This window comes from Chelon labrosus (assembly GCF_963514085.1).
Source record: "Chelon labrosus genome assembly, chromosome: 16".
In the NCBI taxonomy this organism is placed as follows: Eukaryota; Metazoa; Chordata; class Actinopteri; order Mugiliformes; family Mugilidae; genus Chelon; species Chelon labrosus.
Genome location: NC_140349.1, coordinates 9,302,138 through 9,328,572, shown reverse-complemented (window position 1 = coordinate 9,328,572; position 26,435 = coordinate 9,302,138). Strand labels below are relative to the sequence as shown.

Here is a 26,435-nt window from a genome sequence, read left to right as displayed (position 1 = left end):
ACCCCAAACAATCCCGACTATTAGCAGATAAAGAATAGTCATTTTCCCAAAAGTAATTAGGATTAGCATAATTTGATGGTGAATGCATGAATGATGCATAGTTGATTGATATGTCGATACATGCTCTGTAATGAGTCCCTTATCTCCACTCTCCATGGAAGACTTTTGTGTGGAGCGTAGCCAGAGGTGGTTCTACATCTCCGTAAGGGGACTGCGTTTAAGCCTTATGCGCACACATTGGCGCAAGCAAGCGCAGTCACCGAGCAGAGCAGCAATGTAGCATGTAGCACCATCTTGTAGTAGCTGATTGAAGATGGTCCTTTTATCTTGACAGTCTCCCAGTTACAGCCAGACCAGGAAATATGATATGGCAGCTCATGTTCTCTTTATTCCTCTCGGAGTGACGGTCTATGTGTCCGTACAGTGTGTGTGTGTGTGTGTGTGTGTGTGTGTGTGTGTGTGTGTGTGTGTGTGTGTGTGTGTCATCATCCCAGTGTGGCTGCGTGGATATATGTGTCCTTCAGCAACTCTGTGTGCGTGTGCATATTAGTGTGCAGCTGCACAGCATTATCAACAACCACTCATGTAGTCAGTCACTTTGAGCTGCTTTTAAGTGACAGCTATCGATTGGGTGTTTGTGTTTGTGCAGAGGCTTCAAAGCAACACCGTGCCCTCTGCATCCCACTTGAGGTTGTAACTCTAGAGTACCCGCACTGAATACAGTAGCAGTGCAGCATGTACTCGGCTTCAGAAGCTCATTCTTCAGGAAACCTCTGGCTGCATCCGTGTGTGTGTGTGTGTGATGGTGGGTGGGTGTGTGTTTGCGTGCGATGTTTAAGTGTGTGGAATGCGATGTCTTAAATTGAGTGTGACATTGTTTCTTGACCCTGCTGCTTTTCCACAACTTAATCGACTTTTTCTTCAGCTCAGTGGCTCGCCAAGGATCAGTGTGACATCGAGTTGCTGCACCCACAAACTTGCACACATGTAGACACTGTACTTGGTAATTCTCAACATATTTAACTAGTATACAAAAGTGTACAAGCCTAGACTAGTCTTTGCAAACACAAAGCATTTGTGTTTGCAAAAAAAAAGATACATATGATTCATTAGGTTTTCTGCTGCATGGTTAGCAAGTTGGGCTAACGAGTGTGCAATTCTTGACAGAACTTCTTGACTAGAGAGATGTCTAATTGCTATTTCTACACTACAATATATAGATTTGTTTAAGAAGGGGATGAAACACTGTGCCATGAATACTTGAGTTAGTCAGTTAACTGCCATTTTATTTGGCATTTACTTACAGAGAATGAAACATATACGCATATAAAAAGTAAAATATCTACGTTCTCAGTATTCAAGCACACACACAGAAAAGACTTTCCGTAGCCTCCACTACCATTCTGCTGGATAAAGGCAGTAAAAGAGCCTTAAAATGACTCCATATCTCTCAATTATTATTCTCCTTTTCAACAAAACAAGCCTGTAACAGTTTTACCCTGTGGCAACAGATCAAACATCCCACATTACGGAATCATTATGCACATATCAGCCACAATAACTGCACAGGGAAAGAGCAAACTGGATCTATTACTGGAGGCGGCCCGTTAATTCGCCCGTCTTCAGTGCATTCAGCTGACCCTAAATAACCCCCTTTCCTCGCTCTGCCTTTTTCTTTTGTACACACCTTTTCCTCTGCATTCTTTCTCCCTGCCTTCCTCGCTCCTCTCCCTCCATTCAGAGCTGCGGTAATATAGGTCAGCATTCTCTAAAATCCTCATCCTGCTAAAAGTTTGATAAGTGCACTCCAGGTGGTGGTGCGGCGAATATTAAATTTGTAATTGGGGTTCCTAGTATCCACCGCTGGAATATTCTGATTATTAAAGAGAATCAGCCGCTGCCCAGAGGGCCTCAGTAGCACTATGTGTGGTTCTCTAAATGCGCTGGTAATAGGTACTAAAGAATGGAAATAGGAAGAGCTTGCTACCATTTAAATGGTCATTTCAGACAAATGATAAAAAAAGCAGGTTTTCTGCCACCACCCTACTGTGAAGGAGGCAAAGGAAATTTTATTTGTGGTGCTCACAGCGTTGGAATTTGGAATTTAAAACACCAACATGTCATGTTAGAACTGCTTTTTTCAAGAAAAGAGTAAATGGAGAATGCACCTTTTACTAACTTTAGACGTAGAAAACATTTAATTCACAACTCTGATCCTACACAACATTAGGAAGGTGGTCGTAATGTTATGCCTGGTCAGTGTCGATTGACAGCTTTGCAAAAATGATCCTAAAATATCGCAGTCCCCCCCTAGTGGCAGTACAGGTAATATGAGTCTGTTAACACTGACAAAGGCTAAAAAATAACACAAATTTGGAAGGAAATTTAATATATCAAATAATAATATATTACTCAGGATACAATATTTATTTTATTTTACGAGAGCATCTGGCCCTGTCTGTCGAGAAAAATGAGTTGATAACCCCTGTGTTGGAGAATCACTCATCAAAACTGCTGCAGAAAGACCTGCAGTTAAAAAACAAAACTCTAAATATATGCGTGGTCAAGATGAGAGAGACTGTATGCTTGTCTGAAAGTGATTAAGCCAAAATCACCAACTAAATCATTTTATAAGCTAAGCTAGGCCTTCTTTAAACACTGATTAAATGCAAATTAACAGGTTTACTTATATAACGAAACACTTAATGGCATATGCTTAAAAAGTAATCCTCAACAGCATTTACTTTGTGAAGAAAAGGCCCAGTTCTCTGATTATCGCCTGTACTTGAATCTGGACATTTCACTCTGGCTCTTCATATTTCCACAATTAAAGAGCCGCCCCTCCCAGCCCCATTCTAACAGCTGGCCATTAATCAGTCCTCGCGCTCGATTTCTCCTCCGCCACAGGTTATGATTTTCACATTACTCCACAGTGTTTCACCGCCATCCGACGGGAAAATGGCCCCCGACACTCCACTTCAACACCACCGTAACACGCGGGCCTCGAATCGCTGAGAAAAGTGAGATGTTTTCTGTTTATATAACCCGCACAAAGGCCTGGTGAGAAAGCAAGGTGTTACAGTACCCAGGATTGTTGGGAAGTTGATGGGGTAATCGTGATGGTGAGCCCCCCCTTCCATCTCACAGCCATTATCCTTTTCTAATTACACTTTCCTTCTGAAACACTGGATCAGAGGGCACCATTGACTGCTTTTAATCCGCCACCAAATTTTAATTAACACAGACGTGACCCCCGTCTCCGATACATCCCGGAGAACGTCGGGATCACAATAACTCATAAATCACAGCCGCAGATTTCATTCCCCTCGCTTTCCTCCGCTGATGAATTTCCAGATGGAGGCTGGTGGCTGTTAATGTCAGGAAAAATATGAGAGAGAAAGAGAGCGAAAGTGTGTTAGAGGCGGTGGAAGAAGTCAGTAAGAAGATGAACAGAAAGGCTAAATTGTGAGAAATAGCGTGTCTTTATGTGTGTGGAAGAGAGACGGAGAGAGACGGAGAGAGAGAGAGAAATGGCAGCAGCTCTGGTATGCTGTCAACCTTTGAGAGATTTGTTACCGGGGAGAGGATTATGGAGGCTGTGAAATGGGGCTGTGTTAATATGCCGGGTGTTGAGGAACACGTTGTGGGCCAGCCAGCTTCATAGTCTCCAAAAATCAAAAGGCTGAACAAGTGATGTTTTGAATATTTAATTGGCACGTCTCTGCGTGCGTACGAGTGTGTACATGTGTGTAATATTCTTTAATCACGGACTTTTCACGAATTGCAATTAAATTAATTATTCTGCTTGTTAAAATGAATGCGTGTGAGTTTTCATTAAACCACAAACTATCAGCAGCATTCTTCTTTATCCTTACGCTCTCGGTGTGGTTTTCTTTGGTTTGCACCCAAGTGTGTGTATCTGTGTGTGTATCTGTGTGTGTTTGCGATGCGTGCAGGGTTTCAGACCATGTGTGTGTGGACGTGGAGGTGGGCAGGGTGCCGGGGTTTGTTATTACTAAATCGCTCATCCATGCTACTAATTAAGATGCATAGCATCCCCCTATGAACGTCAGTGTCGCTAATTATCAAACAATGTAGTGCTCACCAGATATGAGAACTGGCAGCCTCTGTAGTCATGTTACCAACCTATTACTGCAACAATTACCAAGTGCCTGTCATTCTCCTTGTTAGTCATCAGCCTTCATTTTTTCTTAACTAATGTCTGTTTCCCTCTCTTCCCTTCTCTGCCTTTCTTTTTTTCCTCTCCCCAGGCTATGGCTTTGTGGATTTTGACAGCCCAGCTGCAGCACAGAAGGCCGTGTCGTCTCTCAAAGCCACTGGTGTGCAGGCCCAAATGGCCAAGGTAAGGAGTGTTTAAAAACAAGTGATCGTCTCCACTTCGCCGTGCATCATCATTAGCACCTTGTTGCGGCGCCCTCGGGGGATCTAATACTGTACATTAAACCCACTTCATGGATGGATATGAAAGCTCCCCACATCCAAACTGCTTTTGACCATAAACACATTTTTATAGGAAGTAATTTTCCACAGTGCTTTACTGTTTAATGACAAACTTGCTCTAATATAAGAAGACTCTTGGGCTGTTAACTGCTTTGAGCTGCTAAATGACAAGTTGGGAGGAGACTTCTGTGCACGTGGGTCTGTTTTATCGCACCAACACCGTGAAAAAACAAAGCTGTGGTCTCACACACGACGTGCGCAAGTATTTCAAGCGGTTACGCGGGCTTGATGTGTGTGAGAGTATGCATGTGGCTGCCAGTGTGTGAGCCGGTCCCGATCTAACAAGAGCTCCAGACCAGCCGCTTGTGCTGTGTTGTGCAGCATTATTAGCGCGCTAAAGTGAAAGCAGATGAGACAAACTGCTTCAATAGTACAAAGAGAGCCCCGGTGGGATGTGCCAAAGCGCTGGGTTGACGGACAGACACACTCGCACACGTTGAGAGATATAGTTTAGAGGAGGCTACACATTGACAGGCTACAATCTAATTAACCACAACAATAGAGTCGTGTACCTCATGTAAACAGAACAACATTTAGCTGCCTGACAAAATAACTGTGGTAGCGGAGCAAGTATTTTGCTGTTATTGTTTGTAAATCAGCCCTCAGGCTAGCACTGATCATCCTGTCCTCATTTTTATCTGCTCGTTTTTTTTTTTTTTTTGTCATTTCCCCGTTGACTGCACAGGCTTAGCGTAGAGTAAAGCACAGCAGGGCCCCCTCTCTCCGGACAGCTATGATAAACAAGCCTGCGTGACTAAACCAGGCTATTCTCGTCCCAGTCAAAGATTGGGTAGTGTCAGAAAATCTAAATAGGTGAAGAAAATGTCAGGAGCGTTGGAGCAATAAATATGGTGATGACCAGGAGGGTACACCATGAGTGATTTTCTCAGATGAGATGGTACGCATTTGATCTGATCCAAAAATCTCTCCCCTCCCCCCACCCCCCACCTTGAAGGCAAAGAAGGCCTGATGAGATGGAGAATGGCGGTGGCGCCAGTGAAGATGACAGAATTGATGATAACGATGAAGGTGGCAATTATTTTGATCAAATGGGATGAGATCTGACAGGAGGAGATGATATTCCATGTGGTGCTCAGGTGTGCCATTTCTCAAATGCACCATTTGGCCGTTTCCTTTCCCCCCACCAGTGTCCTTCTTCCAATATTTATAAGAGGCCAGGCTCTCTGAATACAGATAAGAAGCCGTGCCCGTTTTAAGACCACACTTTGCATCGCTCCCTTTTTCTCTGTCAATATTTTCACGAGAGAGGTCCTGTGTCCCGAAACAAAAGAGCTGACCTTTTTAAGAATCTTTGTTTGCACGTGTGTGTGTGTAAGTTGGCACATTCACGAAATCATTTTCTATTAGCATTTGTGTGTAATAGTTTAGTTTTGAATGCTCCCTCGTTCTGTTCTCACAAAAGGAAGGAGCAGCGTTCGGTGCTGTAGCTCTATGCTTTTATCACACTTATGAGAGACATTAAGGAGTAGTTTGCTTTTATAGACTCCCTCTGCATCTCTCTAATGTCTCTTTACCAGGTATCACTACCATCACTCTACCAGCTCCTCCTCCTACCGCCTCCACCTCACCTCCTATTCCTCCTCACTAACCCATTTTCTTTTGCTCGGTTCTTTTGTCTCCCTCCGTCCTTTTATTCCTCAGCGCCGAGACATTCATAAAGACATTTGTATTCACATCCACCATAATTTGCCTTGCCAAACATCCAATGGGTGCAATTTATTCCCATCAATAATTAACAGGATGCTGTCTTTGTGTCTGCCTACCTGCCAAGGTGTCTCTTGTAAACCCCCTCTACGCTCCCGCCCACGTCCTCTCATGGCAGGGCAGAAAATTCCCCAGGTGGGGCTGGATGAAAACGCAGGTGGGCGTTGAGGAAGGTGTAAATCACGACGACGATTGCAAATGCCACAGACGATTTTCCACAATAAGAGCATTCAGCGTCACTCTCTCGCTCCCTCTGCTCCGTTTTGTCACATATATCTCCCCCACAACAAAGTAATAAACGAAGAGCAAGTCAGAGCCAAAGGCTTTGAGCTCATTAAATAAAACTGTCACAGTAATCAAGTTGCGCCTTTTTCGCTGCCTTCGCGCCATTAAAACCCTTTTATTAAGGTTCCTTATTTTAAACACAGCTGCAAAGGAGGCAAGAAACGGGAGGAAAAGGAAGCGTCACTTGATTTCCTCTTCTGCAACCAAAGTAACAGCCCGCTGTCTCTCTCCTCTTGCTCCCCTTGGAATTTGAAATACCAAGGCAGCAGAGATGAAACATTGCCTTCCTTTTGTCTTGCCCTCCCCTGGGGATGGTGACAGCGAGAGGGAGGAGAGGAGCCATAATTAAGACACCTAAAGGACACTTCCCCCCTGCGCCTCCCTTCCTGTCACTCACCTCTACACAAGTCACAGATAAGAGCTCTTAGCATAGGTGTGGAGTGTGTGTGTGTTTTTTTTTTTTTTTTTCGAATGTGCGGCGGTGTGTGTATGTGCAAGTTCGTGCATGAACCTGACAGTTCATATTTGGTTATGTGTATATTTATAAAAGCAAAACATTTTAATACACGGTAGAAATTCAATGAAATGCACATTTATCAGTGTGTAATTTTAAGTAGATGAATTTGTCTAATTATAAGTTATTTTTTTTATTTGAAATATGAAAGCCAGGAGGCATTTAACCTAGATTAACATTAGGACTAACGTTCAGAAATATATTTTCAAATAAAACAAGAGTAAACCAATTAAAGGACTTGTGATTATTAGAAGCTCTAGAGCTCCAGGGCTTCATATTTCTAGCTCCATGCTTGGAGTAAAGATATGAGACTGGTCCTGATGTTCTCATCTCACCCTTTTGTCCAAAGAAATTATGAATATTAGCAAATACTGTATGTCAAACTTTTTTAACAGTGGAGTTTTGGCAATTTAACTGCCTACTTGATATGCTAATTGTTGCATTGTTAGCAGTAAAAGGATATATCCAATTGCTTTATGAAGACTTACATATAATCCCTGCTTCATGAAGTTTGGCAAGTTTCACTTTTAACCTTTTCATAAACTATAAAAACACTGTGTCTTTATAAATCACAGCCAATATATTTAATAAAAATGAGCTAAATGTTTTGCACCTAAAGGGAGTAGATTGGTAAGAAACATTAACAGGATTCATCGATAATTTGTTCCCTCTAGTATTGAAATGAAAGTACGCTCGTGTTTTTGTGTGTCTGTGTGCAGCAGAGCGTCGGCGCACACTTGCCTCCTCACACCACCGACTCTATTCTCTGTGCCACTTTGTTCAGGTAGCTTTCCGAACTGAGAAAACTGACACGTTGAGCAGACAGAATGATAACAGGTAAACGCCGCGTCGAGCTCTCGCAGATGCAAACCTGTCAACCAGCCGCTCGCCTCGCTCTCCACAGGCTGCCATTTTCCCCTTGAGCCAATCAGACTGAATTATGGGAAGGGCGCCCTCGATTGTGGTGTCTGTGTCGGAGAGGTAATTCCGCCTGACAGCTGCTTGCTTTCAGACAACAGCCAGTCTTTATGGAAATCATCCCTCCCTATTCTCGCTGCAGTCAGCTTCCACTGATAACAGCTCGGGTGAAAACAAAGCTGTCTTTTTTTTTTGTACTTTCTTTTTTCACCTCTTTTTCCTCTCAGCCTAGAATTAGCAACAACAACTCTAACGCCTTATGAAGTCTAACAATGCACGGCCTGCTTTGCTGGGCAGGGCTGATATAAACTTTGGATTAGAATGCTATAAAGATGGTTGCAGATCTGTTATTATTTTATTTTTTTTATGCTTCCAAGGGCCTGGTATGTCAAAGAAAGAGGCAAAAAAATAAATACAATTTTACACTGACATTTTTTAAAATAGCATGCAAAAAAATGTATTTGTCTTTGGAGAGCTTTCATCAGTGCTCTGGTTTAAGCGTTGAGGGTGAAGCCTGAGGTGCAGGAGCGTCTCCCGTCCCTACCCCTTTTCAAATAGCCAGTATTTATAAGGTTCACAGAAGCTACAGGCAGACTGAAAGGCGCTGCTCGCCCTTCACTTCACATTATAGCGGGGGAATTATGCTAAAAGCATCATTAAAGTGCCTCCATGAAGTGAATCCCAAACGTTTATGATAACACAGTGCACGCGCTGGCCCATCAACCAGTAGTCACCAGCGGATGCTTCAGATGGTTTAACGGTGTGAAACGAACCGGAGTGTTCTCCCTTGCTCTCTCTCTCTCTCTCTATCTCTCTTATGTAGTCTCGCTTTCACTCCCTTTCCCATTGCTCTGTCTCCTCTGCTGTCTCTTTTTCCTTCCTCTCTCCTGGGGAAGATTTCCTGTCAATATCACATTTATATTCATGCGAAAAGCACGGATCCCCCCTCTGGGTGGTCTGCAGTCAGTCAGCAGTCTTCTTATTATCCTTTAAAGGTGACTCCTCTGACGTCTTAGCTCCGCCGACACCCCGGACCCCACGGTTCGCCTCAACACAGGGTGACCTCCGGGCGATAATCAAAGGGACGGCTGACAGTGCTGTTACAGTTGGTTGCTGACAGCAGCTAGCCGAGTGAAGCCCCCTCATTGCATGGGTTAAATCTGGAGAATATGTGGTGGAAATACAGCGTGCCGTGTACACATCAGGATAACTGAACAGACTTTGGGGATACAGGTGCTCAACCAGAAGCGTCACTCACCTCTCTGTTCGCTGTGCGCCACACTGAATGCAATGTCATTTCCCCTGTGACACGCACCTGAGAGTTTGTTCGCAAAGCATATGGTGTCAGTGTGACGATCAGCACTTTGCCTCTGCGGCTGCCATCAACAGGGGCATCCTTATGATTATAGTCAGTCAGCAGCTCATTTCCCTCCATATTTGTGCCTAGTATGCATGCATCACATATAAATACAACATCCGGATGATGCTTGTCAGTGCGTAAGCACAGCATATACCTCACTCTTGTATTGTCAAGTATAGTTTTAGTCTTTAGTAAGCCCCTGTGACTTTAATACACTCCACCAAGGTGACGGTGGAGCTTCCAGGTGCTCTGTAACACACAGCTAATGCTGCTTTCCCTACAAATAGCTGCCCTTTTTACCTACAGCGGAAGGCCATGAGGTCAACATGTGTATTGTGTAAGCTTAAGTTTTGTTTATAACATCCACTAAAGAATAAGTGAGATTAAATGACTTTGGCTTCTTTCCCGTGATGATTTTGAGTGCTTTATAATATGTCTAAGGGGCAATGATATAAATAAAAGATCTGCAGTGCGGTGAGCTAATATGAGTCATGAAAACACTTACAATCACTCGCTAGTTAGCTCCACTGTGGCTCTCGCAGTCCCCTCCTGTTCCTCCCGCGGAAGTGATAGTTTTGAAGGGCAAAGCCGGTGAGAGTGAGACGGACCATCTGACAAGCACTGGCTCCCAAGCACCTCTGTTGGCTTCCACTGTCTCTGCCGTCTAATTACGCTTCAATCATTCGCGGGAGCACCGCGTGTGGTAAATTATTTCGCGGAGCAGCGCGGCGACGTGCCGAGCTGCGAGCATGAGAGAAAGTGAAAAACAGAGGTGCGGAAACAAAGTAGAAATCGGCGAGAGCTGAGATTTCCACTGAAAAACAACAAGATTAAGCAAAAAATGTTAGGAAAGACTGTGTGAGAATAATGGAATTGAGAGGGAGAGAACAGAAAAAGAGCGCTGGAAGGCGAGAGGGAGAGCCTTGCCAGCCGTAATGTCACCTCAGACAGCCAGTACAGCAGGAGACAGGCCAGCACTAATGAACAAAGTTACAAACTTATCACTTATCAGGCAAAGAGAGGGGAGTGTTGAAAGGATGCATGGAGGGAAGGGAAGAGGAACTGGCAATGGACGGCGTCGGCATAACTAATCCTGCAGAGGCAGAGTAGCAGCGGTCAAAAATGAATCCTTCAGTAGAGTTCTGCTATATTGGATGGTTTGGCATGAATTGTGTTCATAGTGCATGCTAGCCATGTTATAGTTATGTTATAAGTGGTGGTTATTTATCTCATAACTGATCAGTTGTTTCAGCTTCTGCAGAAGAAGTGTAAGACACATAAGAACATTGCAGTATCCATTGTATTCCTTTGTCCCTGTCTCCTTGAACATTCCTGCACTAAAACAGAGCTGTACACGAATGCTGCTGCGTGAAACTCAGCACAGCCACGGAAGAATCATTTGGGCATTATTGCAATTTCTTCTTAAGAAAATCACTCTGTCATTAGGTTGTTTTTGCATGCGTATTTTATTGGTTTCCACTCTCAAAGCAACAATGGATCCAATTAAAGTACAATTTGGAGTTGTTGTATTTATGTATGTGTGAATAGAGCCCATTCTTTTCCCAAATTGCTCCAAAGTGGCCTCGTGTCTAAATTGTTGGCTTGAAAAAGAATAGCGGAGGCCCTGCATTATCGCTATGTTCAATGCCGCCATGCTTGCTTTGAAGCAAACATAAATATGGCTTTCTTTCTTTCTTTTTTTTTTTTTTTTTTTTTCAGGCTTGGTAATGGCCACAGTGTGCAGTTATTAGAATCTCTTTGATGTGGCAACTGTGCCAACCTGTTCGCTGTCTCTGTGAATTGATCTGGCTCAATTAGCGGGCCCACAGAGACGGTGTTCAAAGGACGGGGCCTCTACACTCAGCACTGACACACATAGACCAGGTGAAACGCTTTGCATTCATTTACTTAGCTGGCCCTGAGAAGACAACCTGTGAATAGATGTGAATATTGGAAAATCAATGGTGCGGCTTCAGTTTTAAGGAGCGCTTTCACCAAGAATATTTGGTGCATTCTTTAACCAGTAGAAATCCATTTCCCACAGCCATAAGCTTAAATGGGATCTGTTACACATCTTGCAACAGTCAGTATATTTCACTTTTTGTCTGTTTGTGCTTCTGAATGCATACCCAGGTCTTCACAAAGGGCCTTCTCTTCTAACCCTCCTCTCTCTCCTCTGATTCAGCTGACCCGTTTCAATTTGTCTTCATCAGTCACACCAATTAACTCAGCGATTGCATTCCTCTATGCCAGCCCGCCAGCTACCCCAGTCCTACGTATATACACCACCATTTCTGCATTCCCCCTGTCTATCACTCCATTCACCCTTGCCTCTGCTTTGCATTGCTGTCACCGCACACGTCTTTTTTTGGTTCAACCCCGACAATCGCACTTTGACTCTCAGCGGTCGTCTTTGGTAGCAGATGTACCTTTGATGTATCTAAACAGAGAGCACCGATTGATTTTCTTTTATTGAATTTTATGTTTCAGAAATGTTTGATATCCTTTGGAAAACTGTAATTTTACCCTGACTTGTTCCCATAAATCCTACTTTGTCGTTTTTGCTTATATAAAAAAGCCTCCAGCGTGACACTTTAAAATGTAGTGGGAACTCAAGGGATTGAGGGCACATTCGTATCTACCTGCGCGCACACACACACACACACACACACACACACACACACACACACACATATATATATATAAACCTTATCTAAAAGCAGGAAAGAAATTAGATCAAAGATTCACACAGTATCACAGAATGGATTGCACGGTGTATTTGCATTGATTGAGTTACACAGTATGCATGCATGAATGCAGCGAAATTGAATACTGTGACTCATCTCCCACCGAGATCATTCAGTAAATTTACACGGAAATGAGTATGCTTTTGCATAGGGTGCACAATTTCACACTATACATCTTTTGAGCAAACACTGGGGCTTTTACTCTTTCTTTTTTTTATATATTTTTTGTCTATTCATATATTCACCTTACTTATGCAAAACTGCAAGACGTGCAGTACTGGCAGATACTTGGCAGATCTTGTTGTCTGAAAGGCACGGTCTCATGGTATCGCATTGCACACTAGACTAATCAGTTTGTACAGTGGCTCCAAAGTGACTTTTCCAAAATATTACAATAGAATAACAAAGGAATATGTGTCCTGTGAATGATCCATAATAATGAGGCTGTTTGAGTGTTTGGAGTTTAAGTAGAGCAAAGAAGATGGTCTGTGTCAGAACTTAAAAGGACTTACTCAACAAGAATACCAATGGAGAATATGTAAATGATCTCTTTATTAATATGCTATCCATATTTTGGGCCAAAATATACACTTACCAACATTATAACGCACGTTTAGTTCATGGCAAGTTGTCATTACTTACTCAAATGCACACTGTGGCTATATTGTTTAGAAAAGAGCCTTGAATTCATCCTTAATTTAGCCAGAACATTTCATTTGATTAATGTGACCCATCCACTACAGCAGTACTAGTCCGTATGCTCACTTTACTGCTTACATTCACGCTTTAATTTACATTCCCTTCACACAGAGTCACTTTACACAGGTCATACTTAGTGGGGGTTTTGGGTATTGGTTGCAACACACTCAGATTAGAGCCTGCTTTCACTTAAACCATAGCCATGCTAATGCAGATAGACCAGTAACCCACTGTACACTTGTTTGTGCAGCACTGCATATGTCAGCAAAAGAAAAAAGAACAAGGCAATTACTTATATATATATACAGTATAGATATGTAAATGTTCCAGCAATAATTAGTGTAGTTCCTAGTTATTGTTACAGCTATTTCTTTATTTTCACGTCAGATAAATACTATCAGACAAGCCTCTTCCTTTTTCTTTAACCACAACTCGCGCACATTCATAATCCACCCTCTTCTCCTTTGCCCTTACCATCTTTTCTCCGCAGCACCCCATCTCGCTCGCCGCCTCCCTCTCCATCTCCTTCTTTAATGAATTCTCCGTTCGTGCCATGTTAAATTACACCGACTGTTTCCATTTCCAGTGGCTTCAATCATACGTGAGGGAGAGGTCTGTAGTAAGGGGGGATCTGCGGGTCCAGCCAGAGTCGATCAGGGCAGATCAGGGCTGGGGTTGATGAACCAGCTCTCTGACACCAACATAGCTGCTAATGAGGAAGAGCGAAGCCAGAGTAGAGGGACCCTTTTCATCCTTTACTTCTCACTGGCACTCACTCAGTCAGTCTTTGTGTGCGGACGTAGCCATGCAAGAGGAGATGATTGTAGAGACAGAAGAATATTTTTGTGTGTTTTCACATGATGTGTCTTATCTTTTATTATTGACCTTACTCCGCTTAGAAAGAAAGGAAGGATCTTAGAAAACATAAGGTCAGCATAGTTTATCTATAGACCTCAGACTGTAAGGTGGCGCACACATAATGTATACGCACATACACACACACACACACACACGGTGGTTGTTATTCTGCAGGGGAGGAGAAAAATGGATTTGGAGGTGAGAGGAAAGAAAAGAAATAGAGGCTAACGAGGGACTGAGTCGGGGATCTTTTACCTGCGTGGTTATGTCCAGGGAGTGGATGGAGTAAGAGATGGTCAGCAGTTCAGAGGGAGACACCGAGAGAGGAGATGGGTAGGTGGCCACGGATCTGAAATCAGATCATTGCCTCTCCTTCAAAATGTTTTACATCGAAATCATAACATCATCATTCCTAAAAGTGTGTGGGGGAGCAGCACAGGTTTCTCTGTCTTAATAAGCAGTTTTATTTGAGAACGTCGCCTTTAGAAAGTCATGCACATGTATTTATATTCAACTCAAAACTCTCCGCTGCCCTTTTTGCCTGTGCACAGTGTCAATATTTTGTCTGCACGCACTCTGATGTCTGTTGTGCGACTGCACGCTGACTTGTTGTGTCGCCTCTCTCCCTCTTTCCTGTTATCTCCGTTTGTCTTTGTTATGTCTGTCATTGTTTCTTATTCCTCCACTCCACCCTTAAAAGCAGCGAGTCTGTCTCCTTCTATTACTCCACGCTCGATGTTTGGCCCGCGTGCTGGTTTTGTTGTGCTTTACTTGTGGTACATTGTTTTTTGCCGTGTTATCTCCGTATTTTCTGTGCCGTGCTAGTGTTGCGGCTGCTTTGGGAGAGAGATATCTTGCTGCCATCTCTGGCTTTATCTTTGCATTATCTTTTGGGTTGTATCAGTAACGGTTGTCCCCTGGTTATCTTATTTCACCATCAAGGTGGTGACCTTTCTCTTTGACAGAATTTTAAAATACTCCTGAAGATGTCTTAGTAGCTCCTTTTGACTGCCACAGACGGTTACTGTGATTTTTGTCTGCTTAACATCAAACTGTTCAATTTCTTCTGTTTGCTTTACTCGCATGCTTTTTAGATTTTGTGTATGATTCATTGTGTTCTCTTGGATGTGTAAATTTTCATATGTGTCAAACATGTTTAGCACTCACGGATATCTTTGTTTCTGCCAGCAATTACAATTTTGTCTGCTGCCACCATTTGCGTTGTGCCTGTGTTTACATGGCTGCAAGTCTGTGTTGTTACATTTGCTTCAGAGCATGGTATGATTCATAGCAGATGGCTGCCTTCTTCTCAGGAGTGTGACAACTCAAACTCAAATTCAGAACGGTAGACGAGCTAGAGATGGGAGGAAAAACCAGGCATGTGATTATCATCAAACCACGCGCTCAGTGGAGGGAGCATCCATCCGCATCCCTCTCTCTGCTTGGTGTGTGACACAGATACAAAATATCTCCCAGGCTAATTTGCAGAGCGCACTCTTCACAGATTCATTTTGATGTTAGCAGTCAAACAGAATCGACTCTTTTGGCTCCACGTAGTGAAATAAGACTGGAAAACCCTTAAATATGTACTCCGGGCTGTTTGCACATCAGTTGATCTGCTAATGCCCCCTTTTCTTGCCCTTTGCCTCACATTGGTTTGACGAACCAGTGAAGTTGAAGTTCTTCCTCTGATGATACGACTTCTCTGTTGGATATCTAAACAGAAAACGGCTTGGCCTTCTCATCCATTGCTGTTCCTCGTGAGAACAAGTCAGACCTTCGTATGCCATATGTTTTCCTACGGTCTGCGCTATAGCACAGAGTCAGTAGTCACTTATTAACAAGGAACGTACACCTCATAACTGTCAGAAAAGGGAAGAGGCAGCCTTGACGAGCTAGCTGGTAGGGAGGCACTGCCACGTTGAATAATAATCAGTCAGTCTCCTCTGTGAGATTAAGTTAATATATACGGATGGTATTGTTCAGTGCATCACATCACTCTCTATCTGAACTGAGTGCCGCTTGATCTGACCTAAAAATGGTCCGACACGGCCCATGGAAACAGGAGTATTTGTAATTAAAAGCTCTGGAAAAGTCGTTTTATCTGAAGAGGCTGTTTTAACATCATCATTTTATCATCTTGTTCTTTTATTGAAGGGCACACACTTGCTTAGGAAACCGTGATTAATGCAACAAGAGCATCGTGTTTTTAGCCGAACACTTTTCCGATATTACCAGATTTGTGCATCTGCAGCATCTCTAAACATTTTAAAAATTAAAAGTGCACATTTTCCTTCACTTCACATGTTCATCCCTGCACAAGCTGCAAGGGCAAAATTACACCTCTGCCCTGATTTCTACTTACAATGTGTTGCTACCAGTGTTTCCGCCTTTATACCACCCACCATTAGTTGTTACATAAATTCACAGATGCAGAACTCGAAATGAAAATGTAAATTACCTGCTGCCGCTGTCTGTAATGGTGTTAATCCCTGTGAGGTCTGATGATATACCACACAATAACCCGTAATTATTGGATCAGTGAAATAAAGACTGTATTTGGCATTCTCTTTGTCTTTTGTCGCCGTTGTTGGGAGCACTATTGTGTTGTGTTTCATGGAGGCCAATAACAACACACAAGAGTTTTTAACAATTATAAACTCCTCCTGTTGTCTTGTTAATTGATTTACAGTGAGTATATATTTCGACAATACCCAGTAGTCTTGTTTGAGCTGTCCATCAGTTTCTGTCCATTTTATACCAGATATTGAGCATTCATTTTGTCACAACATAGAAACAGAAAGGTTATTCGGTGTCACGAGAGAATCTGATGTTTTTGTTTAATAGTTTAAAAGGTTGCATCTGACTCACGGCAGGCGGGGCGACGTCTTTCCCCCGTAATGAATCAGTTTTGTGCTCCCCATGGAAACGGTCACACCCTGCTTCAAAAGCTGACAGCCCGACTTCTCCTCGTATGTCTCAAGTGAGAGGGAGACAAGGAGGAGGAGGAGAAGAAAAAGAAGGGAGAGAAGGAAGGACAGGGATGAGATGGGATCTGAAGAACCAGGGGGAAGTAGAGATGTGACTCCAATCAAATTATTGGCCAATCAAGTCATAACGTGAGTAATTCAAGGCTTACATCGACGGCCCTAATCTCATTGCCTGTGCATTAGGGGCTCAAAGGCGGGCTCTTAGCGAGCGCGCTCGGTGGGTGGTCTTGGAGGAAAAAGGTGCTTTGATGGGAGACGAGAGAGAGTCACTTTTGCTGGTGTGTGTGCGCGTTAATGTGTGTGAGACAGAAAGAGACACACAATCTGCTGGGTCGCTGAAATGCTGCTTATCTCTCTACCTTTTCGGAGCAATGCTGTAAAAGAGGGAAAGCCAAGCTTGGGGTAGTGGGACGTTTGCATTGCCTTTCTGTTGCCGTCTGCTTCAGTGGCATTGTCCAATGGCAACATCTTTCATTTGCCCAATTACAGGGGGAGATTATGATGTGTTTGTTTCCTGCCCATGGGCTCCCTGCACATTTGACTCATGTTTTAGGCAGAGAAGTATCGTCTATCCTCTAATGAGCTCTGCCTGGAGAGCCTTGTTAACGTCATTTTGTTATTTTTGCTCCTAATGGCGTATTTCAACACGTATGCTGTGTGTATATAGAATATAATATGATCCGATGACACATCTACACGTCAGCAGAGTTTGACTGTGTTGAATTGTCGAGAGAATATTCCTAATAACCCTTCAGTGTGACGCCTGCGAGGCCAACAAAACCCGGTGTAACTGTAGCGCTGAAACCGGCTCACCGGGAGAGCTTACACCTGGAAAAACACGATGACGGGGGCCCGCCATTGAACGAAAGGGTCGGCGACAGAAAGCAAGGCCATCAGAAAGAGCGGGGTTTCCGGCGTCTGACATTGGTGTTGAGTGCTAATCGTGCTCAGTTTCAGCATCTCAGGGCCTCCGTGAGAAAAAGCCTGGCGAGTTTCTTTATCGATTTGCATGTTGAGGGTTCCTGAATTAGCGACCCCCCTCCGTCCCTATTGCCTGGTCGCATACAGGCAAATATACACTCTACCCGCCTACCCCCGTTCAGGGATCTGCATTGTCGAAACAGCTGCCAAGGGAACAGCTTGTCTCAGAGAGAGAGAGAAAGTGAAAGAGGGGAGAGAGAGAGAGAGAGGGACCACTGGGGAGAGGGAAGGTAATCAGTTTTTGGAAAAACACTGCCTCTCCATCTCCTGCCAAGAGTTAGTTTGTGTTGTGGCTTTTTTCTGGGCCAGCGTAGCCCTGGCACTCTGGCTCCAGCCAGCCACCCACCCATCCACCCCTCTCCCTGCGGTTAATTCAACAATGGGGGGTTTAGGTCGTAAACTGACAAAAACAACAGCCAAACAGAGTATGTTGAGAGCTATGAAACGTGTCTCTTTCTGTGTGTGTGTCTATGTGCGCCCATGCTCTGCGAGTTTATTTTTTTATAATTTCAGCCATATGCTTATTTGTGGGTGACAGGCAGGCGTCCGTAAAAAAAAAAAAGGCTTATTGTTGTGATACCACGGCGAGCATCCATAAATGAGCAATCACGTTTTTGTTTTTTTTTCTAGCATGCTGGCAATCTGCCTTTTCGTAATATTGTGGCATGTGCCCCTGTTCTCCCACGCACTTATTCTCAGGAACAAATCTGATTCCATCACAACTGACTGGCTAAAGCCATTGTACCAATCCAGCACCAGTTTGAACAAATGTAACAAGCTTATGCACGGTGGGTCTAGCTTGACACATGCCACGTGCCGTCGGCCGGGGATGAATAAATAGGAGCGTCCCTCCCCTTCTCTAATAAGGCTCGTCAGCTCAAGAGGAAGTGACAGGTTCAACAGTGTTCCTGGTTAACACAACAACCTATGAATAACCTCCTCTCATAAAACATATGGCCCTTCCATCAAGCACGGTGCAAACAAGGCAGCACATGTGAATTAGGGTGTCAATCAAGAAGGAGGCAATGGTGGCCTTGAATACCAACAACACCTAGATATTTAACCGCAAAGTTTCGGGCTTTGATTAAAAGATTTTTTTATTGGCTTATGCACTGATCAGACATAACATTATGACCACTGACATCTTGTGACAATTCGTTGTTATGCTGGGAAACTTTTGGACCTGAAATTCATGTGGATGTTACTTAGACATGTAGCACCCACCTAGACCAGACCAGGCCCCCACACCCCATAGCAATGACACTCCTTGATGGCAGCAGCCAGCCCCAGCAGGATGCAGCCTGACACAAGCACACAGACAAAAACGCTTTAGAAACAACTAAAAAAAAAACATGAAAAACAGCACAAGGTGTTGACCTGGCCTCCAAATTCACTAGATCCCAAACTGATCCAAGTATCTGTGGGATGATCCATAGAGGCCCCTCCCCTCAACCCAACATCCTGTTGCCAGACACCACAGGACACCCTCAGAAGGCTCATATCCATTCTCTGATGTCTCACGACTTTTTTGGATGCACAAGGGAGACCTACACAATACTAGCAAGGTGGTCATAATGTTATGCCTGATCGGTGTATGTATTAATGCATTTTACAGCAGGCATAGATCATAGCACAAAAAGAAACTGGGTGCAGATTTAGCAGTGAATTAATATGTTTTCTCTGTTTCAAGTCTCTAAAACCTTATGTTTTATGAAGAAAGACCGTCTGGGTGATTTCACACCCTCGAGCCAGGAACTATTTAAACATTTTTGACTGAATAATCCAACAGGCATTGCTCACCAATGCCACGTCAATTAAAATCGAGTGAAGGGTCGATTAGTCCTCAAAAGGATGGAGAGGAGCTGAACTGAGAGTTGTGTGAACCCAGTGCCTTCTCTTGGCTTATAGGCACGCAACGGCATAAGCAGTACAAGGGAGAGTTAGTTGTTTGCTTGCCGTGCAGATGTATACAAGTGTCTTCTGTCACACTTTTAATCACTTTGGAACCGTTGAGACGCTGTACGGTATCAGGGGGAATAGCTTTCACTGTTTTGCTGTTTAGGGAGGCAGGAGAGAGGAAGGAAGAGAGGAAGAGATATGATTCTGTTGCTCCTCTGGCTACTGTTCACCCTGCCTCTTTTCTCCATTTCCCCCTCCCTTCTCCCCCCCCCACAAAGGTATGTTTAATACATAAAAGTCTAATTGCTATCACAGCTGCAGCTCCATCGCCTGTCTGTCTGAGCATCACACAGGCTACTTCATCCACTCTCCATGCTCCACGGAAAGGAGAGAGGTTTTAGTAATGGCTCTAAAGTGATATCCTCAGGCCTTACCGTTCTTTTTTTATTATTATTATTTTCTGTATTTTCCCTTTTCCTGCCCAGCTGTCCTTTTTTATTCCGTAGAAAATTGTATACAGGGATGCACAAAGATATTACAGTACAGTAGAATTTAATGAGTGAGTTCATCCAAATTGCTCAAAGGCACGCACGTTGCACACACACTTCAACCGCCTCCACCCTTCCGAGATGGCATTTTGACGTGAGTCTTAGTTGCATTCAGCCTCAAAAACATTAATGAGTTGGAGCACTAATGTCGGGCGTTACGGCCTGGGGCTCGCCGAATTTATAGCCTGCAAGTTTGCGGTTTGAAACACGAGATCAATTCCTCTTTTATTAAAACAAATACCATACTTGTGACACAGCTGGTATTTGGACTCTTAAACTAAACTTATTAGCAGTCTGTGAGCGACAGAGATTTTGTCAAACATGACGCTGCCACCATCTTTTGACCTGCGCGTAAGCTCGTAAAATGTGTTTGCGAAGCCTGGCTTGAATTTGCCATTGCAGTTCATTCAAAATGTGATTGATGGGGGTTGAGGTCATTGCTGTGGGCAGACTCTTCGAGTTCCTCTGCACCGAAACTGGAAAAAGAAATATTTTCATGCACTTTGCAATGTGTCAAGGAGTATTAACCAAGTACTTCTGGCCATATAACCTGCCTCCATTTTACCTGGCTGACGGGTTATCACTGCCTCTGCTGCTTGAATGTCTATTTTCCTGCCCTGCATTTCAAAATCCTGACTGCTCTCAACTCCTCCATATGAAACGCAAGGCGGCTTCTCTCTCTCTCTCTCTCTCTCTCTCTCTCTCGCTCTCTCTTTCATTTGCTCTCACGCTCTTTCTTTCTACCCCTGCATTAATGGATGCAAATGGAGGCGTGTGCGGGGGAAAGGAGCTGACATTTATGCCTCTGATTAGAACATGCAGCCCCAACGCTTTGTAATTGATTGCAGCCGTAGACAGCACACACTCACCCATACCCTCTCTTAAAGGCCCGTACCACGCTCTGCATCCTATTAGTGTGTGTATGTGTCTCTCTGACCCTCACACTTCCAAACACTCAGTGGATCATATAATGCGCACGCACACACACACACACACACACGGATGCCGTTTTGCATCCATTTACAGTACACCCATATGCGTGCACAGCTATCCCTACAAGCCCACATAGTCCGCCTCACTGCATCCATTTGAATAAGAAGCTTTTATGGGTTGCTTGGTTCAACTTCAAGGCCAAGGCATTGTGAAGAAGCCAAGCTAACATGACTGAAGATGTTGATCCGCTTCCTCCGGATCAATGCGCAGGCATGACCTGTGAACTGGGATAATCCCGGAAGACGTGTCAGCGCTCAGGGTGATAAGGTGAAGTTTACTGATGGGTCAGAGTTTGCTCCAGGAGGAAAGCAGTGGGAAAGAAAGGTTGTTCCAATTTTTGGAGACATGGTGGGAAAAATAAAAACAAACAAAATAAATTAGGGGATTGGCATTACAGTAGTTTCAGAGAAGGACAAATAATGAAGGTAGGGAGGGACGGAAAAAGAGGCGCTTATGTAGGAGAAAGAAGCTCATAATGAAGTGAGATGGCGGCACAGCGAAAGAGTGGGCCGAGGGCAGAAATGTGCTGAGTGCTGTGTCCTCTTTTTTTTGGTGTGCGTGTGTGTTCTGTGTGTTTATGAATACACGTGCATGCCCGAGTTGAGGGTGAGCTTATTTGCTTGTGGTTGCATTTGCATGGAGCCTGCTTACTCGGGTGGATCTTTGGAGTCTCCCTTGCTGTTTGTGCACACGGTTTTGCATGTGAATGTGTGTATGCGTGCACATGTGTGTGCAGGTGTGCGTGTGGGGGGAGCAGCGGGAGAGTGTGCCAAGGTGCTGTACAGTAATTAGCATCATCCTCACCAGGGAGGTGCTATGTGTGGAGGGTCCATTAAACACATTGCAGGGACAAACACTGAGCCACAGCCCTGTTCTGCTGACTATAGCATGGCTCTCCCGCTGTAACACACACACACACACACACACACACACACACAAAAAAAAATCACCTTGGCCTTCCAACTCAAGTATGACATGCAATAGCCTCCCATACCCCTGCACCCACCAGTGAGTCATATTCAAACATATGCACAAGTTATTCAATTAATAAATTAAATCCAATTATCAACAGGGTAAACAAAAATACATTACACCTTAAATTATGTTGCATAAATGTCCTTCCATAACCTGCAGGTGTTTGGTACGGCACACTGTAGTGTACATTTTTAATTATTGCACGCTAAAACAATGAGGTTTTTTTTCCTGCGTATGCAAAGGTCTGTGAGATTAGATCCATCAACATGAATCCTGCGCACACGCTCTAACTACACACATCTGTAGATGCACCTTGACATATACTCAGGGGGTGTAAAATTATGCCGCGTTAGCTGGCATGCAGTGTTTGCGCTAATGAAGCTCTCTGTCCACATATCCTCATAACTTGCTGATGACTCAATATGTCTGCCAGAGAGATCTCAAGCGCAGTTGAATACCGAAGCAGGTGTAGCCTTTGGCAGCTGTGTATTATTAGCTCAGAGGGTCGTGTGCGTGCGTGTGTGTGCTTTTTTTTTTTCCTTGCGTAAACCTGCGTTAGTGATTTCATACTGAGCCTTCGTTCGCCAACACTGCCGTTGACCTCCTACCATTTTTACTGTTAATTTACTGCAGATATTTTAAAAATTAAATATTAAATGACAGGAAACTGTATAGGATAACGATTCCACTACAACAAGGGGTTAAGTTAGCGGGCAGATTGACCTGTAAGTGGAGGCGTAAAGCCAGAGATTCTCAACTAGCTATGTAGCGGAGCATGTACCGGTCTACTTTGAACATTTTTTTCTAGACTTGTTGTAAGACATACGATCCTACCTGCTAAAAATAACACTGTATGCCTGATAAAGGGTTTCCAAATCGAAAATCCGGAGCAAATATGGGAATTATGTCTCCTAGTAGTTCACCGAATAATCTGTTTTTGTGTATGTCAACTGAGGACTTCCAGTTTCCACATTGCATTTATGTAAATTGCAGAGACAAAGCGCTCTCCTTCACTAACTGAATATAAAAACAAATTCTGTCCATGCATCATTCTCTTCTGCACTGTGAAGTGAACGACATCCAAGCGGGGGCAACGGGAAGAATGGCGTTTTCGATCGGAGAGTGACAAATAAATCCAATTTAGTCAAGACAAAATGTCAAAATAAAAACAAATCAATAAGCCGGAATGAAGTAAGTGTGTGCATCTTATTCCTCTTGAAAGGAGAGGCTCGAAAACTCCCTTGTTAGCTCGACGTTTTAGCAACATTACACCCGTCTTGATGAACGTGTCAGAGCCCCGACAGCTTCAGGAGAAAGAATCTAAACATAAATGTGAGAGCTTTTATTATCATTTATTGTGGAATATAAGGTGTCATAATCAACAATAAATACCCAGGTTGATATTACATACGCCAAATTAATGCCAACAGGAGCATTTTATAGCCTCTTAGAGAGTATTCACAACATATAGTAGAAGGTGAGGCAGGAAGTGAACCACGGTATTAATGAATGAAGCTTTGCCCCTTGACCTGCAGACATCTCTAACATAAGAGAGTTAATCAATTTGTGAAATGATAGAACGAGGATAGTTTTAGTTTTCCTGAGCCCCAAGGTGGCAATTAATGTTCTATGTTGTGTTTCAGTATCTCCTCCTTAAAAATAAACCCCACAACACCTTGTTTACCTCACCATACCTCCACCTCCTCCCCCCAATCATAACTAGTGAGGGGCTTGTTTCTCCACTTGTTTGTTACTGTAGTTGTGCTTGTCGTCTCACTAAGGAGCTGATACACAAGTTGAGCCTGACCTTACAGAAACAGTGCTTTGTCATTTACACACACTTCACACAAAACATTCGAGACGTATCATACACACTAGAACACACACACACGCACGCACGCCCTCCACGTCGCCTACCCAGCACAGGGAACAGTAATTAGTTAGTGCCCCCAGGACTCTGACAGGCACTTTCTGACAAGAGGAAAGGGCAGGGTGACATTTTTGGTCAGCGCGCTACAGTCATTGCGCTGCATACTTCACAAAATTACCAGAGGGGTTGAGAGTTCAATTCCCCGAGCTCGCTGTGTGCTGATAAAGCCTTCAACCTTTATAGACAACACTTTGCACACAGATGACACGCTGGTGTAGAAGGGCCCAGTGCCATATGTCCTCTGGGATGCCAGCACCTCATCTTCTTTGTTTAGACGTTAACGGCCTTCAGAGGGCTGAACGCCTCCTAAGCACCATCCATAAATGATACATTCTCCACTCGAATGCTCGGAAGCTGATGACCTCTCACAAGAGACCTTACCCGGTGGAGTTTTATAGCGATTATGTCTCAAAGAGTTGCTGTCCTGATTTTGAAGACTGGGCAGCCATATTAGTTTGGTGGTGGGAACCCTCAGGCTCACCCATAGAACAGAAAGCAACAAGAGAAACTTGGCGAAAAGAAAAATAGCAGTGACACAGAAACCGAGAGGAAGAGGCAGATGGTAAAGACCTATAAAAGTGGAAGCTGCAGCCTCTTAATCTTATCTTAATTTTTCTCAGTAAATAAACAGGAGTTTATTGGTTGCCTTTAGCTGGAATTATTGCTCCGTGTAAAATACTGCCGTCCTTGGCCAGACTCTCTCTCTCTTAAACGCACTAAACCTTTCACACCTTCCTGCCTGGTCTGTTCTGGCCTCGTCCCGTGCTGTTCAAGCTACGCTACGACGGCTGTCCGTTTAGATTTATTCTCCTAACAGCTTTGATGGATGGGCCAAGATCATGACTAACTGGCTGTCCACTAGCTCCCCAATCCCATGACCTCATCATTTGGCAGGCTGGCAGGGTCCCGACTTTCCGTCATGCCCAACCAATTATTAGGCCTCTGCGGCCACTGCCATCTTACCAGGTCCTCTGGTGCTGCTCTGGTGGCTCATATTCCTTTTTTTTCTGACTTTTTGTGTCGCTCATTTTCTCTGATTGACAAGAGTGTCAGTGCAGCTTGCTGCTATTCTAAGAAAGGTTTGACTTCTGTAAAAAGCCTCAATGGAAGGGAGCATTTTAACAATCTTTCCACCTGGTCCAGATTAATGATTATAGACAAACTGCCAGCCATTCGAGTCATCATTCTGAAATAATCCGGTATATGTTGAAAGAATTAAAATACAGGAGAAAAGATTTTCTGCAGGGTTCCAGTTTTATTACAGTATGTAGTACACATAACGTGACAACACAACGTGTGAACATGTAGATAACAACCATCTCTTTGATAACAGAAAATTGCATTGACAGTTGTTTCAATATCATCTTGAATAAATCTAAGATTATGGTACGTGTGAAACGTGATGCCGCCTTTAAGTGTTATAGACACTGCTTCCATAGATAGGGCTATGCATTCTAATGCATTCATTCATCAGATTATCTCTACACTCTGTTGTCATGTCAAGGTTCTTACTATCAGTGACCTTGTCACTGGGACAGCTCTGTTAAAGCTGTATTGCTGCACCTGCACCCCTCTGCAGAACTGATGCTGTATTCTGACCTTGGCCTCCCACTAACGGTTTATTTTTGTTTTTATTTATTTATTTACGTTTTAGAATCTCCTATTAGGCTGCCTCGCCAGATTTGCAACCAGGGACCTCCGTCCTTACTTCCACCTTCGTCACTGTCTGTTTTCCATTCATCATCTGGCTTTTTCCCCGTCTCCATCTGGCCTCGTACTTACTACCCTTTTATTCCCCCACCTTTCTTCACATCCTCTCTCCCTACTGCCTGCCGCACCCTAACAGCTCGGTGTGTGTATCATCCGCTGTCAGGCAGAGGCATCACATCACATGGCAGGTTGGCAGGCTGACCTTGTACTGCACTTCCTGGGATCCACACTGCAGCCCGCCTAATCCAGCTAGCGTGGCTGGCCGCAGAAACATCTGCTATTTTAATTACCAAATGATGTATTTTAATCCCACTAACTCAATCCAACTGTGGAAAGCAGGGATGCTTTATGGGAATGTGTGTATGTGCATATGCATCTGTCCACGCAAGTGAAGAAATGTGTGTGTTTTCTCTGAAAGTCGTGAACAGAAATACATGCAAATTCCCAGTCAACGGATGTGGGGTTGAGTCATTCACTACGAGAACGAAGAACGGTCTTTAATTTAAATTCGGCCTCTGACTGGATCCTGTCGCGGACGCTAACGCAGTCGCAAACGCACAACCAAACACACGCACATGTGTTCGCGTTAGGCTCGGATGCGGAGATTTAAAGCCGGCCTCTCTGCGGTGTCTCCCAGTGAAATCTGGCCGCGCTACTTAAACTGAACCCGGAGAGAAGTAAACACAGGGAAACCAGATGGTCACTGCTCTCAGCTCTGCCCGGGGCCCGCCAGAAAATGATCTGTACAAGCAGAAATGATTTACACACTGTATCTGTCTGTG

General features: G+C 43.9%; 1 protein-coding gene across 5 annotated transcripts in view; it reads left to right on the top strand.

Moving 5' to 3' along the window:
• The window catches only part of LOC311501424 (RNA-binding motif, single-stranded-interacting protein 3), a gene marked incomplete at its 3' end in the record, with an annotated part of 259,362 nt that overhangs the window by 135,153 nt on the left and 97,774 nt on the right, over positions 1 to 26,435 (top strand). For all 5 annotated transcript variants that reach the window (XM_084563235.1, XM_084563232.1, XM_084563233.1 and 2 more), the window contains one exon: positions 4,272 to 4,363. In XM_084563235.1, coding sequence (XP_084419361.1) covers positions 4,272 to 4,363 — 92 coding nt within the window. The remainder of the gene's footprint in view (positions 1 to 4,271; positions 4,364 to 26,435) is intronic.